This window comes from Solanum pennellii, chromosome 10 (assembly GCF_001406875.1).
Source record: "Solanum pennellii chromosome 10, SPENNV200".
Lineage (NCBI taxonomy): Eukaryota > Viridiplantae > Streptophyta > Magnoliopsida > Solanales > Solanaceae > Solanum > Solanum pennellii.
The window spans coordinates 108584-123369 of record NC_028646.1 but is presented as its reverse complement, the minus strand read 5'-3'; the positions used below and the strand labels follow the sequence as shown (position 1 = coordinate 123369).

The window sequence follows — 14786 nt, the reverse complement described above, 5'->3', positions numbered from 1 at the left end:
ATTGGTAAATTACTTATACTAATCATTATTGTTTAAGAGGGCACGTGAAATTTAATGTGGACATATAGACTTGAGTAGAGGGAGTGCATAATACATACATTACACACAATTTTTTTATCTCACCGTAATTCGTTACTTAATCATGGTAAATCACGTGGTTTATTTATTAATTTTCTTATTTTTGTTTTATTTTTAATTTGGTCACAAGTATGCTGGTAATTGCTGGATGAATCTATACTCACAGACTTTATCACTATTCATAGAAGCTAGAGGGATCGTTTCTTATTAATAACAAGTGATTAGAGTTATGAAATATTAAGTATTAGCTATGAATAAATTTATATATTATTTTATGTAAATATTAATTATACATATATTTTCTCTTATATACGTATGAATCATGTAAATTTTTTAATTATTAACTAAACGTCATATTAATTTTATGTAAAACTAACTCATTTTCTATTTGCCAAAATTAATATATGAGTAACTTACTCTCTTATGAAATCATAAATTAATGCTAGTTGCTTTAATCTAATTTCTTCTCGACACATCAATCAATATTATTATTATTATTATTATACATATTGGTCCAACTTATAGTTTCTTGCGTGTGGGCAATCGAATTTGGTTGCTATCAGAATTGATGAGTTGTATTATCTGTTAATTTTTAATTCTCTGATGTATCCATTCTTTCCTTTCTCAATAATTTACATTATATTATTTTTATTTTATTATTATTAGAACTGTGTTCGTATTTTATTTTGTTATTCAATATAAGCCACCATATCCTTGATGTATATGACCTGAAATTAATATGTAAATTATGGTTAGAGTTTAGGCCGATGATACAATATCTCATATTAGATTAATAAATATCCCCCTCAAACAGTTGCTACGTGTCACTAACCTTTTATTTAAAAATATTTACCATCTCTCTTATATTTATTTAATTATGAGATAAACACAGAAGAATTAAAAACATTATATCAAATTGGATTAATTCAATTTTTCGTTTCGCTTTCGATACTATCACATCGACCATAATATCTACACGCAATTAGTTTCTGAGATTGTTTTCTCTAAACTTTATCTTATCAAAGAAAAATTATACTAAAAAGTTCTATTTCTATCGTAGAAAAATTGGCCACGTCATTAATTACTTAAACTACAATCTGGTTCCAGTTTTAACACAAAACTTGTTAATTTATTCGTAGTTAATAAAAAAGTAAATTTATTAATAAAGTTTATTGTTTAACTACAAAATTTATCCAGTATTAATTCAATACAAAATTACTCCAACAATACTTGGATAAGCTAAATCCTCTCTATCGTTGCTAGACTGCTACAAATCATATGACAGTTTCAATGACACGAAAGCCAAAGGTTAAGACTAGGGAGGAGACTTTCAATTACTACTCCAACTTTAAGTTTGACACGTTTTAAATTAATCTGCAGAAATAAAAGTATAAAAATACTCGTAACCATACAATTTATACTAAGGAAGAAAAAAAAGGGAAATCAAATCAAATAAACTTATATAAACATCTTAATTACTAGAGTTTTGAAGAATCAAATGAAAAAAAAAATCAATAAAAATACACAAGACTTTGTTGATGAGATAATATTGTACAAAGAAAATAAACAAGGAGAGAACACTAACAAAAGAATAATAAATCAAGTTTGTGTCTTCTTTCTCACAGTAAATAACAATAGACACATTAAAAAAAAAAGATAAAGATGCAAATTTTTAGACGGAAAAGACGTATACATATATTCGATGGTCTTCATATTCATTAAATCACCTTTGGTGCTTCTTCCACCTTAGTTGCAGGTGCCACGTCAGCAGGTGGTTCCACTTTGGCCACGTCAGCAACAACAGTAGCAGGTGCTTCTTCCTTGTTTGGTTCTCCAGCCTCAATAACTATCTCCTTCTCCTTCACCTTCACCTCCACCTCTTCAGCTGACGTGGCGGCTGGTGCATGCACGTCATCAGTTGCCACATCAGCAGCTGCGGGTTCCTCTTCCTTCTTATCTTCTGTGACTATAAAAGTGGAAACTTTTTCGAACACAAAAAGAATTGGGCCCGATACATAGGAAGGCCCAAAGTTTGAACTTGCTTCGCTAACTGCTTTTGATCCCGGAAATTCTACAATTATTACAAGTAGTTAGTTCCGCTTACTAGTTACAAAAATTTAAGAAGAAGAAAACAAGAGATGTAGGCTAAATTATATCATTAAAATAAATATTTTAGTAAATTTGAACTAAAACAAATGTGCCAAACATATATTGGTATGGGTTATCGGAGCGAACAATTTAAAAATATATTTTACAAAATCATATAAAAAACAATAAGTAAAATACTTACCAATCTTGACAAGGTCATCAAGGAATTTCTGAACCCCATCTGAGTTTTTCTTCAGCCCTGCACCCTTTGGTTCCTTCACTAAGCTCTGTATATATTTTTTTTCATCATAATAAAAACGTAGTTCAGTGCACTAAATTTTTAAAAATGAATTGACTTTTATTATTGTAGATAATTTTATCTTATATTTCTGCAGAAATGGTTATTACAGCTTGAATGTCCATACAATCATACTATTTATATACTTTATTCCTCCAAAAATTAAGTAAATGTCACTTCACGTGCAATATTGAAAAATAAATAAATGCAAGGTGACCACTAGAAATAAAGACATTTCCTGTTTCAAATCAATGGAAAATTTATTCTGTACAACTTGATTTTGTGGAAGTAACATTTTCTAGTAGAAAATCGTGACTTTTTTTAGTAATGGTGTAATTTAGTTACCCTAATTAATTAGATAATTTTTTGAAAATTGAGCATATTAAAAAGAATTAGACACTTATCTGAAACCCAAAAAAAATAGTATTTAATAATTCTGCTAAAATTTGCATAATATTATAGTACAAATAAATAATAAGTGTATTAGAAAAAAAACCTTGATCTCAACTGCAGCAGCTTCATAAATTTCAACAACTTTGGGTTGAAGCTCAGTCTTCTTCTCTTCAAACTCCTTGCTATATTCCTCCTGAAATTTAGCAGACAATAATTCATATTAAAAATTTAAATTATATATATTGATAATATAATAATTTTTTCTCTATTACTTAAACTATTAAATAAAGTATTCAAAGTGACATGATTATATAAAGATTTTTTATCCATCAATATATAAAATCTAAGAAATTGTATAAATAAATTCTTTTTCTATTTTAGTATTTTTATTTAACAAAAAAAGTGACTCTCCAAGATAATTCTGTCCATTACATGTTAGCTACCTCTTACATGCTTCTTAAAGTATCATAAATATAATGAATAATTTACTAATTTACCCTTTATTCGATCCCTTAATATTTTTTTAAAAAACTTATAAATTGTTTAGACTTCAAACAAATTAAAATATTTAAATATATATATATTTATTTATTTATTTTATTTTTTTACCTTAGCTTGATCAAAAGTCTTGCATGCCTCAGCAGCAGCAGTTTTCTTGGGTCCATTTTTATCAAAGATCTGCTTGATCTTTGGAAGAACCTTTGCTTTCCAGTATCCCATCTTTATTTCTTTCGTATTAAATACTCACAAAATATCTACATTTGTAGGAGGAAAAAATAAATACACAACATGATGAAAATTCTTGCTATAAAACATTAATAAGTAGGATGAAAAGATGAATAAATTATGTAGCTAAACAACAAAACAAAATACGTTGCTAGACTTATTTAGCGATGAATTAAGAATAAGCTACTGAGAAATAAGAATTAGCGATAAATAAATTTTGTAGCTAAACAACAAAATAAAATATGTTGCTAGTCTTATTAAGCGATGGATTAACAATAAGCTTCTAAGAAAATAAGAATTAGCGATAATTAAATTTTGTAGCTAAACTATAAACTTTATTGCTAATCATATGAAACGATGGATTAACAAATATATTATATAAAAAAAACTACTGAAAAAATAGGAATTAACAATAGATAGAACACCTAAAATAAAGAATTGACCTTGAGTTTGTCCTACACGTTCTCCTTTTCTCAAATTTTGTTGCTAATCTTATTTAACAATGGACTAACAACATATTATGAGAAACAAATCTATAGCTAATTTAACAATAAAATCCATTGTTAATCCTATTCAGCGATGAATTAAGTATATATCATCAAAAAGCTAAAAAGTAATTAGAGTTAACGAAAGACAAATTTTATAACTAAACAACAAAAAATGTTGTTAATTCTATTCAATAGTGAATTAGTAACAACTTATCAAAGTGATTTTATAGCCAAAAAATTGATCATAACCTTTTTGTAGTAAGAAAGCAAGAAAGAATTGAGTATTGTGTGTTTCACTTACATGAATATGAAGAAAGCAAACTGAAATATCTCTCTTCTTTGTTTGAAATTATATATTTGCTCTCTAATAATAATAACAAATAACTGTTGTTATATATAAGTGGACAATTCCAAAAAAAAAACTTTTCTATTTGTAGCCAACTGTGCTTCCAAATATAAGGACCTGGCAAGGCCTTATACCAACAAAGACTTATTTTCAACTCCAAATACTCCCTCCCTTTCTCATTATTTACACATATATCCATATGCATCGATCGGTTTAATTTGATTTATCAATTTATTCACTGGAGAAATAGATTCTTTTTTTTTTATCTTCAACGATTTGATTTTAATTTAATCGATAATAAAATGTTTTTATATCTATAAAAATAGAAGTGCAACAAGTGAAAAAATAATACTCACTAATTTGTGTCGGGAAGAGAGAAAGTGTAACGATAAAAAGGCTAGTTTGTGTGACCTACAATAGTCAGTAATACTAAAATTTAGAAAATAAGGTTAGTAAATTGTATAAGTCATAGTATAATATTTAGGAGTAAATGAATAATTTTAATATAATCTTATTGGGTTATCGATATAACCATTTGCCAAATCATAAAATTGAAAATCAAACTAATAACCCAATAAAAATTATACAAAATCATTAACCTAATACCAATAAACTAATTATGTTTTTTCAATTGGTATATCAGTTAAATATTTTTTGAACGCTTCCACACAAGTGTAGCAGGTTAATTCAAATTTTTTGAAGAAAAATTATATAATATCTTTATGAATTAAAATTAACTTTTTATAAAAATACTAAATATTAAATTTCGTTATGAAAATTTTGAATCTGCTGCTTCGTATAACCGTATGTCTATAAAAAAAATGACCTAACCCAAGCTTTCACACCTCTGGCTTTTTATGTGAACAGAGTTGATCGTAGAATTTGAGCATTGGATACCTGCACAACACACATGTTTTTTTTAACGAAAAAGAAAAATCAATAAATAACTAATTTAAATACCAAATTCACCCTTACATAATTAATTTAAATACTTCACCCGTTTTAATTTAGGTAAAGTTATAAACTTCGAGAGACGATTTTTCTAATTTTGAACATAAAATTATACGTAAAATTTTTCGTTTTATTTAAAAATAAAAAATACATATTTGGAAACACTTAATATATCTAATAGTTATCAATTCAAAATATTTGAAGGAATATATAAAGTTGTAGTCAAGAATTTATTGGTCAACAAAAATATTTAGATATAAAAATTCAACTCTTAACGGAGATAAACAATCTTACGTACTTAGTTTTTATTTGCTTAAATGTTGATTGCCATGGTTATTCTGTTGGAAGATAACATGAATTTAATGAAGAATTGAGATGCACATAATAAATGGCGGTATGATAGATACACTATAACAAAAATAATTTTTAACGATATTAAATATTGATATTAATAAAGAATGCCTAATTAAGTGCCATTAGAATCAATATTGCTAAAGTTTTAGTGTCATACACAAAGAGCGCTAATAGTCACTAAAAATACATATTTAGTGATAAATAAAAATTAATTAATTAATACTAATGATTATTATTCATGTAGTGCTAGTTTGAAGGTGATCAATTATATAAGTATTAACTGTCGCACAAGTAATATCATGTTCAATAGATAGTTAGGAGATCGATTATCTATACATAAAATTAATACGATATTTGATTTGTAATTTAAAAATTAAATTACTAATATATGTATAAGTTACAAGAAAATCTATGTATTATCTTATACAGTTGGTTGCTACTATGAATGATTTTTTATATCATTAATAACTAGGCCATCAGGGATATTATCGTCATTTGAAGTAATGAATTGGTTGGTTTTGACTAATTTGAGGAAATAATGATTGGAGTGGGTGATTTTGATGAATGAATATTGAGGGCAAAATGGGTAAAAGAAATTAACAGCTAGCAAATGGGTCAATCAGAGGTGGCGTGGGACCTTAAAATCCAACTTGCTAACGTGGCTTCGCTGGTTTCTACAAAAATCACGCCGTCAAAATAAATCTCCCCGTTACAGATCTGCCCTCCTTGTTCTATCTAAATTACATAACTGCCATACTATTTTCTGGAGCATATACTTTATTTTTTACCTAAATACAAAGTGTTGTAGAATTATATTTGGACAAATTATCTTTCGACAACATTTATATAGTCACCTTTAATGATTCAATACAACTTTTTTTTTTGGGAAAAATAATGTTCAAAGTCCTATTTATGTTCCGTGTATCTATTTGACAAAAAAGGGGAAAAATAGGTTTTATTCCTTGAATTGAAAATTAAAATTAAAAATTGAAACAAGTGCAACAAATTAAACAGGTGGGATTATCCATCAATAGTTGATAGGAATAGTATTTTTACCTACTTATACATAAATATAATGACTAAAAATAGTGTTTTATATATGAGGAATGGGGGTTGATTGGAAGGTTAATTCAAATAAAATAATTGAATGATGAATATATGTTTGATTAATGATTTGATAAGTAGGGCCATAGAGGTGATGATAATACGTTGGCAAAGCACATGGGGGTGATTATAAATAAATGAGGTGATTAAGGAATATTGATTTGTTAATCAAGGACTAATGACAAGGAAGGACACCTAACAACTTCTCTCTTTTCTTATTTTATTTTCCTATCGATGTTTGATATATATATATATTGGTAGTGAGCCTCATGCTTTCTAATATAATTTTATTTTTTGTATTCAAAATTTAAACCTGAAACTTTAGTTAAAAGTGAAAGACTCGTATCCATTAATTTACGACTCTTATTGGCACCTAAATGACGGTAGTTTTAATGATTTGGTTTACAACTTGTTTGTTTGGATAGTTGTTACCCATTGTATTGTATTGTTAGTTTTATCAATACAATGATTGTTTTGATTATTATTTAAATTATATTGTTTCATATCGTCTAGATTCATTGTTAGATAACAACGAAAAGAATCATTTCTTGTAACAATTGATTTGGTGTGATCGCGTTATTACCTTAATATGTATTTTCTTCTCATTTTGTCTTTACTTATTAAGAATTTAATAACTTTATTTTATCATTTATCTTATCTTTTCATAGTACGTACGTAATTCTATCTGATATTATATTTTGTTGTAGGTTTATCATTCAAATTATGAATATGCATGTGACATTATGTGACGATGGAGAATAAACAATCTATCAGAGAACTACATTTATTAGAACAATACAATATAATATAATATAATACATTATGAAACGGAACAACCATCCAAACAAAATGTTAATAATTTAACAAAACGATTCAAGTATCATATGTCATCCAATATTTGTAAAAATAACTGATATTTATTCTAAATTAAATACAAGATTTTATGTAGCAAATAAATTTATTTTGAGAGTAGATTAATTTCTTGAGAATATAATTTGAGCAAAGTCTTTGTAAGTTCTGCCAACAAACACAAAGTGTGATAAGCTTGCTGTAAACATCAAATTTAGTACACCTTGCACACAGGAATATTATTATTATTTCTAATAACCAAAACCAGCTTTTCATTTTTTTTTGGATTCTTGTATTTTTATATATGTGCTTTTAATAATTAACCACCAGTTTATGTAGGCATATATACATGAGCTGTTGGGTTATTCCCCCCTTTTTTTGTTTTTGGTTGTGATTAAATCAAATGGAAATACAAGTCACTATAATTATTAAAGCAATCACTCCACCCTATTTTCATTTCTTATGAAAATCCAGTATGTCGATTATATAAACTTTCAATAATTATATCATAATTCTATTCGTAAAACATATGGTAAATAACAAAGATTTGAGAAGTCAAAATAAAGATGTGATAATAAAAAAAACAAGAGGTGCATTTTTGAAAGAAATTTCCTCTTACTTCTTATTATTTATAATTAATATTCACAATATCATCTTCTTTTATAATATAGGCTGATTTTCTGTCTGAATAGTACCACTATAATTATCCCCTATCTCACTAAAACTATACTAATTTTTCTAACAAAAAATATTTTGTGTAACGAAAGATCCTTTATATTTATATTTATTAAAAGACTCACTAGTTCCTAATATTATTATGTAAAACTAATATTTGAGTGGAGAAATTATGTAGTATCAACATTAATTGCTCTTCTGTCATCTTGAAAGCGATCTTGATTTTAGCCATTCACAAAATATTTTAGATTTTTTCATTTGTTTTCTGTTACCATATGTCTAGTGACAACCCAAATCTACTCATATATATCTACAATTAATTATTAAGAAATTGAATATCTATCTATTTATCATTTTTTGTTCACTTGTGTAATATTTATTACATAATTCAATTAAATTTAAATTTATATCAATAAATTTATCAAATAAAATTTAACTTTAATATCTCTAATTAAAATATAAAATACGATATTATTATAAAACATTGTCTGAGGTTCAAGACAGTAAGCCATTTCAATTTGTGGTACGCAAACGAAATTTATCATCATGTGTGAAGAGAATTCTTCTCAATATGTTGTCTCAATTTCATTTACAAACTCTTTGTTTTTCGATCTAATTTTAAATAACTTCTTTGGCAGAGAAGAAATTTCTATTAATCAGATAAAAATAAATTTCACTCATTATTAAAATGCGATTACACTTTTATTATTTTAAGTTATGAGGATATTTTCCAAAGCAAAATTCAATCTCAAGGTTCTATTAAATTCCAAAGTCTAAATCAATCTACAACATAATTAATTGGGAGCTAGTAGCAACTACCAAAATCCTTTCATTTCTTGATGGCGATACATAAATTGTGTCTCTCATTTCTCTACCTAGGCAGGTTCAGTGTGTTAGTTATGATTCACAAAAAACTTAATAATTTTCGTCCATATATATCATGTATATGTATTCAAATATTATTAAATATAATTGATTATGAATTTGAATATTATTCTATGTTTGTTTGAAATTGCTAATTAAATTCATAAATTTTAAATTTTAATTGGTGTACCTTAATCCTTTTATCAAACTCTGTGACATGGACATCCAACATTTTATATTGTCCAATTAGTGTCAGTTTGAGTTTATCTGAAAGAAAAAAAAATTAATTTTCTACATGACGAATATTATTAATAATATCAATGACTAGTAGCAGGATATTACTTTAGTCCTACTATGAAGCAACTTAGAGGTATTTTACGCTTGGCGTAGTCAAATACCCTGAATTATTGGAATACGTTAGTTAAATACATTTTTTTAATTAAAAATAATTATATTATGTGAAAAAAATTCTTATATGTGTATACATATATTAAATCTAGAACAGTTATAGCAAAAAAAATTGACTTTGCCATGATAACACAAAATTATTGACGAAGCTTATAATTGTTTTATGAGTTAGTATAATTCGAATTCGTTGAGGAAGATAATACGAAATTTGAGGAAGATTGAAAGTCATTCAGAGTGGTTATTAAAGAAGAAGAAATTCAGATATAATCATATAAAGTTGATGTGGATAACATCACTGCAATAATGTGTATCTCATGTATATAAAATGTATATCATACACAAAATTCATGGCATCAAATATATATGCATGAGGTACACAGATATACAGGTAAATGTGCATACACAAAAATATACAATGTAATATACACCGATATATAATACCACACTTTTGCTTGTATTCTTGGATGAACCAATTTAACATTTTTGAAGTTATTATGAAATGGGTAAGCTCATAAAAATTATAAACTTAATGATTGTCTATATATATCCAAAGGTTTCTTATAGAGGTTCTGATCATTTGCGTGAGAAAAAGAGAAAAATGTGATATGTCTTTCTCTGTATATGATTGTGTATAAAGGTACGAGTTATGATTAATAGTGTTGTAAAATTAATTAGATTGGTAATGGCTCATTTGCTCCATATGCTCCCATTTGGGTCTTGGTTTAATCCCCCTTAAATTGATGTTAAATAATTGTTCTACAATAAGTCAAGTAGTACAGGAAAAGGTTACTTATCAATATGTACATATACTTAATGTATTGATATTATTGTGTGTATATATATATAAAATAACAGTTCATCTTGCTGATTTTTTCTCTCAATTTTAACCTGTCAACAAACATAATTCATCTCCAAACGACACTATATTACTCTAAAGAAATTAATTATGCATATAAAAAGAAATTCATAGACATTAAGTTTTGTTGTGTCACACCAATCTTCCTTGTGATTGTTTTTTTTTTTTTAACAATTTTGGTAACTTATTTACTTTTAACTCCTTTAAAGGTAAAAATATAAAGATAAAATGAGAAGAAAATATTAAGGTAATAATACAATCATATCAAATCAATTGTTATAAAAAAATGAATTTTTTCATTGTTACTTAACAATGAATCTAAACGATATAAAACAATATAATTTAAAATAAGATAATTTTAAAGAATCCATTCTACCATTTAAATTAATCACAAAAATCCTCTTTTTCTTCCCTCTCTTAACATAATATACATTATAAGTGTACAAAAATAGCTAGTATAAATGTTGTTGTTAATATATAATTTCAAACCTAAATAAATCAATAATTTATGTGTATAGAAGAATTAATATATATATAAAAAAAAAACATGAGATTATTATAATTTGAGAAACATTTGAGAGAGAGACCCAAATTGTTAATTCTACTCCAACTTAAGGTAATTTGAGCGGAGTGTTTTTGAATTCCCTCTCGGCTGGCTCTCTTGTATGTATGTAAGTTTCTCTTCATTGATTTGAGTATTAAGTGACGAACCATTCCATTAGTTAGGAATTCAAAGTCGATTGTTAATGTTGATAATCCAAAAATTGGGGTTCCCCGTTTCATTAAGCAACAATGAAGAATGAACTACTTTGTAGCTTTATGAGCAAAATACAAAATCCAACTGTTTTTGCTGCTGATTACCAAGTATTGGCAAATGTACTCAAATGTTGTGCTGCCAAAGCAGATGGGATGTTGGGGAAAGCTTTACATACTTGTGTTATTAAGTTAGGTCATCATTCTTGTCAATTTATTATAAAAGCCTTGCTTAATATGTATGCTAAATCTAAACATCTTGATGATTGTCAAAAACTTATCCATACTATTAAATATACTGACATAGTCATGTGGAATATTCTCTTATCTGGATTTGCTTCTTCGCCATTACATGAATTGGAGATGGGGAGGTTGTTTAATTTAATGCAAAGAGAATGTTATCCTAAGCCAAATTCTGTTACTCTTGCTATTATTGTTCCTCGCTCTCGACATTTGGGTGCTGGAAAAACTCTTCATTGTTACGCGCTAAAGCATGGGTTGGATTGTCAAACGTTGGTAGCAAATGCTTTTATATCCATGTATGCGAAATCTGGGAATATTTTAGATGCCGATGCTACTTTTCGTGGAATTCCTGATAAAGATGTTGTTTCGTGGAATGCAATGATTGCAGGTTTGATAGAGAATAAGCTTACAGATAGGGCGTTTGAATTGTTCAGGTTGATGTTGAGAGGTTCTGTTCTACCTAATTACGCAACTATAGCTAATATTATTCCTACCTGTCCCAGTTTAGGAGGGATAGATGGTTACCACTTGGGAAGGCAGATGCATTGTTATGTTTTGCGACGGGTTGAGTTGTTGTCACAAGCTACTGTCATCAATGCTCTTTTGAGCTGCTACTTGAGGGTTGGAAATTTTGAAGGAGCAGAGACTTTGTTCCGGAATATGGAAAATAAAGATCTGGTGTCGTGGAACTCAATAATTGCTGGATATGCAGCAAATAGTCAATGCTGGAAGACAATAGATTTTTTCCGTGAATTCACTAAAGAGGAGATGACTGGACCAGACTCTGTTACTCTTATGAGCATTCTTCCAGTATGTCCACAGCTCAATAATGTGTTGATCGGGAAGCAGATCCATGGGTATGTAATTCGTCATAGTTTCCTCCATCAGGATATCTCTGTGGTTAATGCCCTTATAAGCTTTTATGCAAAATGTGGAAACATTAAAGAGGCATATCACATATTTTTGTTGACTTCTAATAAGGACTTGATATCATGGAACACTATGCTTGATGCCTTAGCAGAAAACCAACTTCACGAAGAATTTATTATCTTGTTAAAGGAAATGTTTAGAGAGGGGATGAAAGCTGACTCCATCACATTATTGGCTGTGGTGCGCTATTTTGCTAACATTTCCAGACTGGATAAGATTAAAGAAGCACATGGTTTTTCAGTAAGATATGGTATCTTGTTAAGTTATACTGAACCTACTCTCGCTAATGCCTTACTTGATGCATATGCAAAGTGTTGCAATTTAAAATATGCTAACAGAATATTTGAGAATTTATCAGGAAGCAAGAATGTAATCACATGCAACTCAATGATCTCAGGGTTTGTGAATTATGGTCTGCATGAAGATGCTCATGGTATATTCAAGAGGATGACCGAGAGAGATCTTACCACTTGGAATTTGATGGTTAGAGCTTATGCTGAAAATGATTGTCCTCATCAAGCAGTGAGTCTGTTTACTGAGTTACTGCATCACAAAATGAGGCCTGATACGATGTCCATTTTGAGCCTCCTTCCTGTTTGTGCTCAAATGGCCTCAAGCAACTTGCTAAAGCAGTGCCATGCATATGTGATAAGGGCTTTTCTAGATAATGATGTTTATCTGGTTGGGGCTCTCGTAGATGTTTATTCTAAATGTGCTACTCTAAAATATGCATACAAGCTTTTCCAATCATCTCCAGTCAAAGATCTTGTTATGTTTACAGCAATGGTTGGAGGGTATGCTATGCATGGAATGGGAGAAGAAGCACTTGGGATATTCTATCATATGCTTGAGATGGACTTTAAACCAGATCATGTTATAATAACTACAGTGCTATCTGCTTGTAGTCATGCTGGCCTTGTGGATGAAGGGTTAAAGATCTTTGATTCAATGGAAAAGGCGCATCAAATCAAGCCTAGCATGGAGCATTATGCCTGTGTGGTGGATCTACTTGCACGTGGAGGTAGAATTAAAGATGCGTTTTCCTTTGTGACCCAGATGCCCTTTCAAGCTGATGCTGATATATGGGGAACGCTTCTGGGTGCCTGTAAAATCCATCAGGAGGTTGATGTGGGCTGTGCTGCGGCTGATCACCTGTTTCAAGTTAATGCTAATGATATCGGGAATTATATAGTCATGTCAAATCTGTATGCTGCAAATGCTAGATGGGATGGCGTCTTAGAGATAAGGAGGTCTATGAAAATGAGAGATCTTAAGAAGCCAGTTGGTTGCAGTTGGATTGAAGTGGAAAGGAAGAAAAGTGTATTTGCCGCTGGTGACTATTCTCACCAACAGAGAGGACTCATATATGAAACATTAAGAGTCTTAGATGAACAAATCAAAGAATTGTATGAGTATTGACTTACAGCCTCGTAATATTTTGCTCATGTGAAGTAACACTGTGTTACTGTATCACTGCATTATGCAAGAAAGTGGTCCATCTCTGTAACAACTTAAGCTTTTAAATGGGATGGTCATCACTTAAACAGTTGCTTAATCATAATGGAGAATGCAAGTGGCAGAATGTAGAATGTATAATGCAGATAAGCTGATGTGGGCGAGATATAAACTTCTACGAATTTGGTTCTTTTTCTCTAGAGAGGTCACTCAATGAGCAGTGTAGTGAGAAGATGATCCGTATGTGAGCATTTGTATATTACCTTCATCTTGGCGGCTCTTAGTAGGACTACATCACATATATACCCAATTGGGACAGTTTTGAAATTTGTGTAAAGTGTATTTTAAGCTTGTCTTTACTTGAATCAAGCTCATTAAGCATGGTACTTTCTTGTTTATCTGAGGAGGAATTCTTAATTAAGAGGAGAGTCATCTACATTTGAAGCTGGTACGATGGGAGACCAGAAAATTTGAAAATAGAAACAGACTTAGATAAGTTTATTATGATGGTTATAGTATTGTAGATATGATAATGTTGTCAAGCAGGGAACTTGTGATTGCTTCATCATGAAGCTGGACTGATACATATGGATATGTGTCTGACACAAGGATGTCTAATTCCTAAATGTTCTCTGCATATTTGTTAGCCCATGAATATTTTGATAATATTACTTTCGAGATTTTTCTTTTTTTACAAAAACACTTTACGAGACTCTTAAATTTTTAAACTTGAATGTATAAACCTTGCAGGACATCCCAATGCAGGTTCCACACACACATGTATATATCCTACCTCCCAAGCTAGGTGTATTTCTAGTTGTGAATAAACTTGTTTCTTTAAGATATAACCACATGCTCCACTTTTTCTGTTCTTCTACAGTATAAAAATAAATTTTTACTTTTAATTGTCCTTGAAAGAGATAAAGC

At 29.0% G+C, this 14786-nt stretch overlaps 2 protein-coding genes across 3 annotated transcripts; one reads left to right on the top strand and one right to left on the bottom strand.

The window, feature by feature from the left end:
• Positions 1–1589: 1589 nt before the first annotated feature.
• Positions 1590–4526, bottom strand: LOC107002181 (plasma membrane-associated cation-binding protein 1). The gene is made up of 5 exons (XM_015200096.2): positions 4373–4526; positions 3467–3612; positions 2961–3050; positions 2369–2453; positions 1590–2149 (listed from the first exon to the last, which is right to left on the bottom strand). Exons 2-5 carry the CDS (start codon positions 3575–3577, stop codon positions 1797–1799), a joined length of 639 nt encoding a protein of 212 aa, XP_015055582.1. The 5' UTR covers positions 3578–3612; positions 4373–4526; the 3' UTR covers positions 1590–1796.
• A 6526-nt stretch (positions 4527–11052) lies between these two features.
• Positions 11053–14539, top strand: LOC107032356 (putative pentatricopeptide repeat-containing protein At5g08490). Of its 2 annotated transcripts, XM_015233954.2 has the most exons (2): positions 11053–12654; positions 12802–14539. In XM_015233954.2, exons 1-2 carry the CDS (start codon positions 11271–11273, stop codon positions 13821–13823), a joined length of 2406 nt encoding a protein of 801 aa, XP_015089440.1. In that variant the 5' UTR covers positions 11053–11270; the 3' UTR covers positions 13824–14539. The 2 variants fall into 2 exon arrangements, with proteins under 2 accessions (XP_015089440.1, XP_015089439.1); XM_015233953.2 differs by having other exon boundaries at positions 11053–14539.
• Positions 14540–14786: the final 247 nt, after the last annotated feature.

What these genes read in the sequence shown, in the direction of transcription:
- LOC107002181 (XM_015200096.2), bottom strand. Translation starts at nt 3,577, where the DNA reads ATGGGATACTGGAAAGCAAAGGTTCTTCCAAAGATCAAGCAGATCTTT. An exon ending in CTGCTGCAGTTGAGATCAAG is followed by an intron (nt 2,454 to 2,960) that starts GTTTTTTTTCTA and finishes AAATATATACAG; the next exon opens with AGCTTAGTGAAGGAACCAAA. An exon ending in TGATGACCTTGTCAAGATTG is followed by an intron (nt 2,150 to 2,368) that starts GTAAGTATTTTA and finishes TAATAATTGTAG; the next exon opens with AATTTCCGGGATCAAAAGCA.
- LOC107032356 (XM_015233953.2), top strand. Translation starts at nt 11,271, where the DNA reads ATGAAGAATGAACTACTTTGTAGCTTTATGAGCAAAATACAAAATCCA.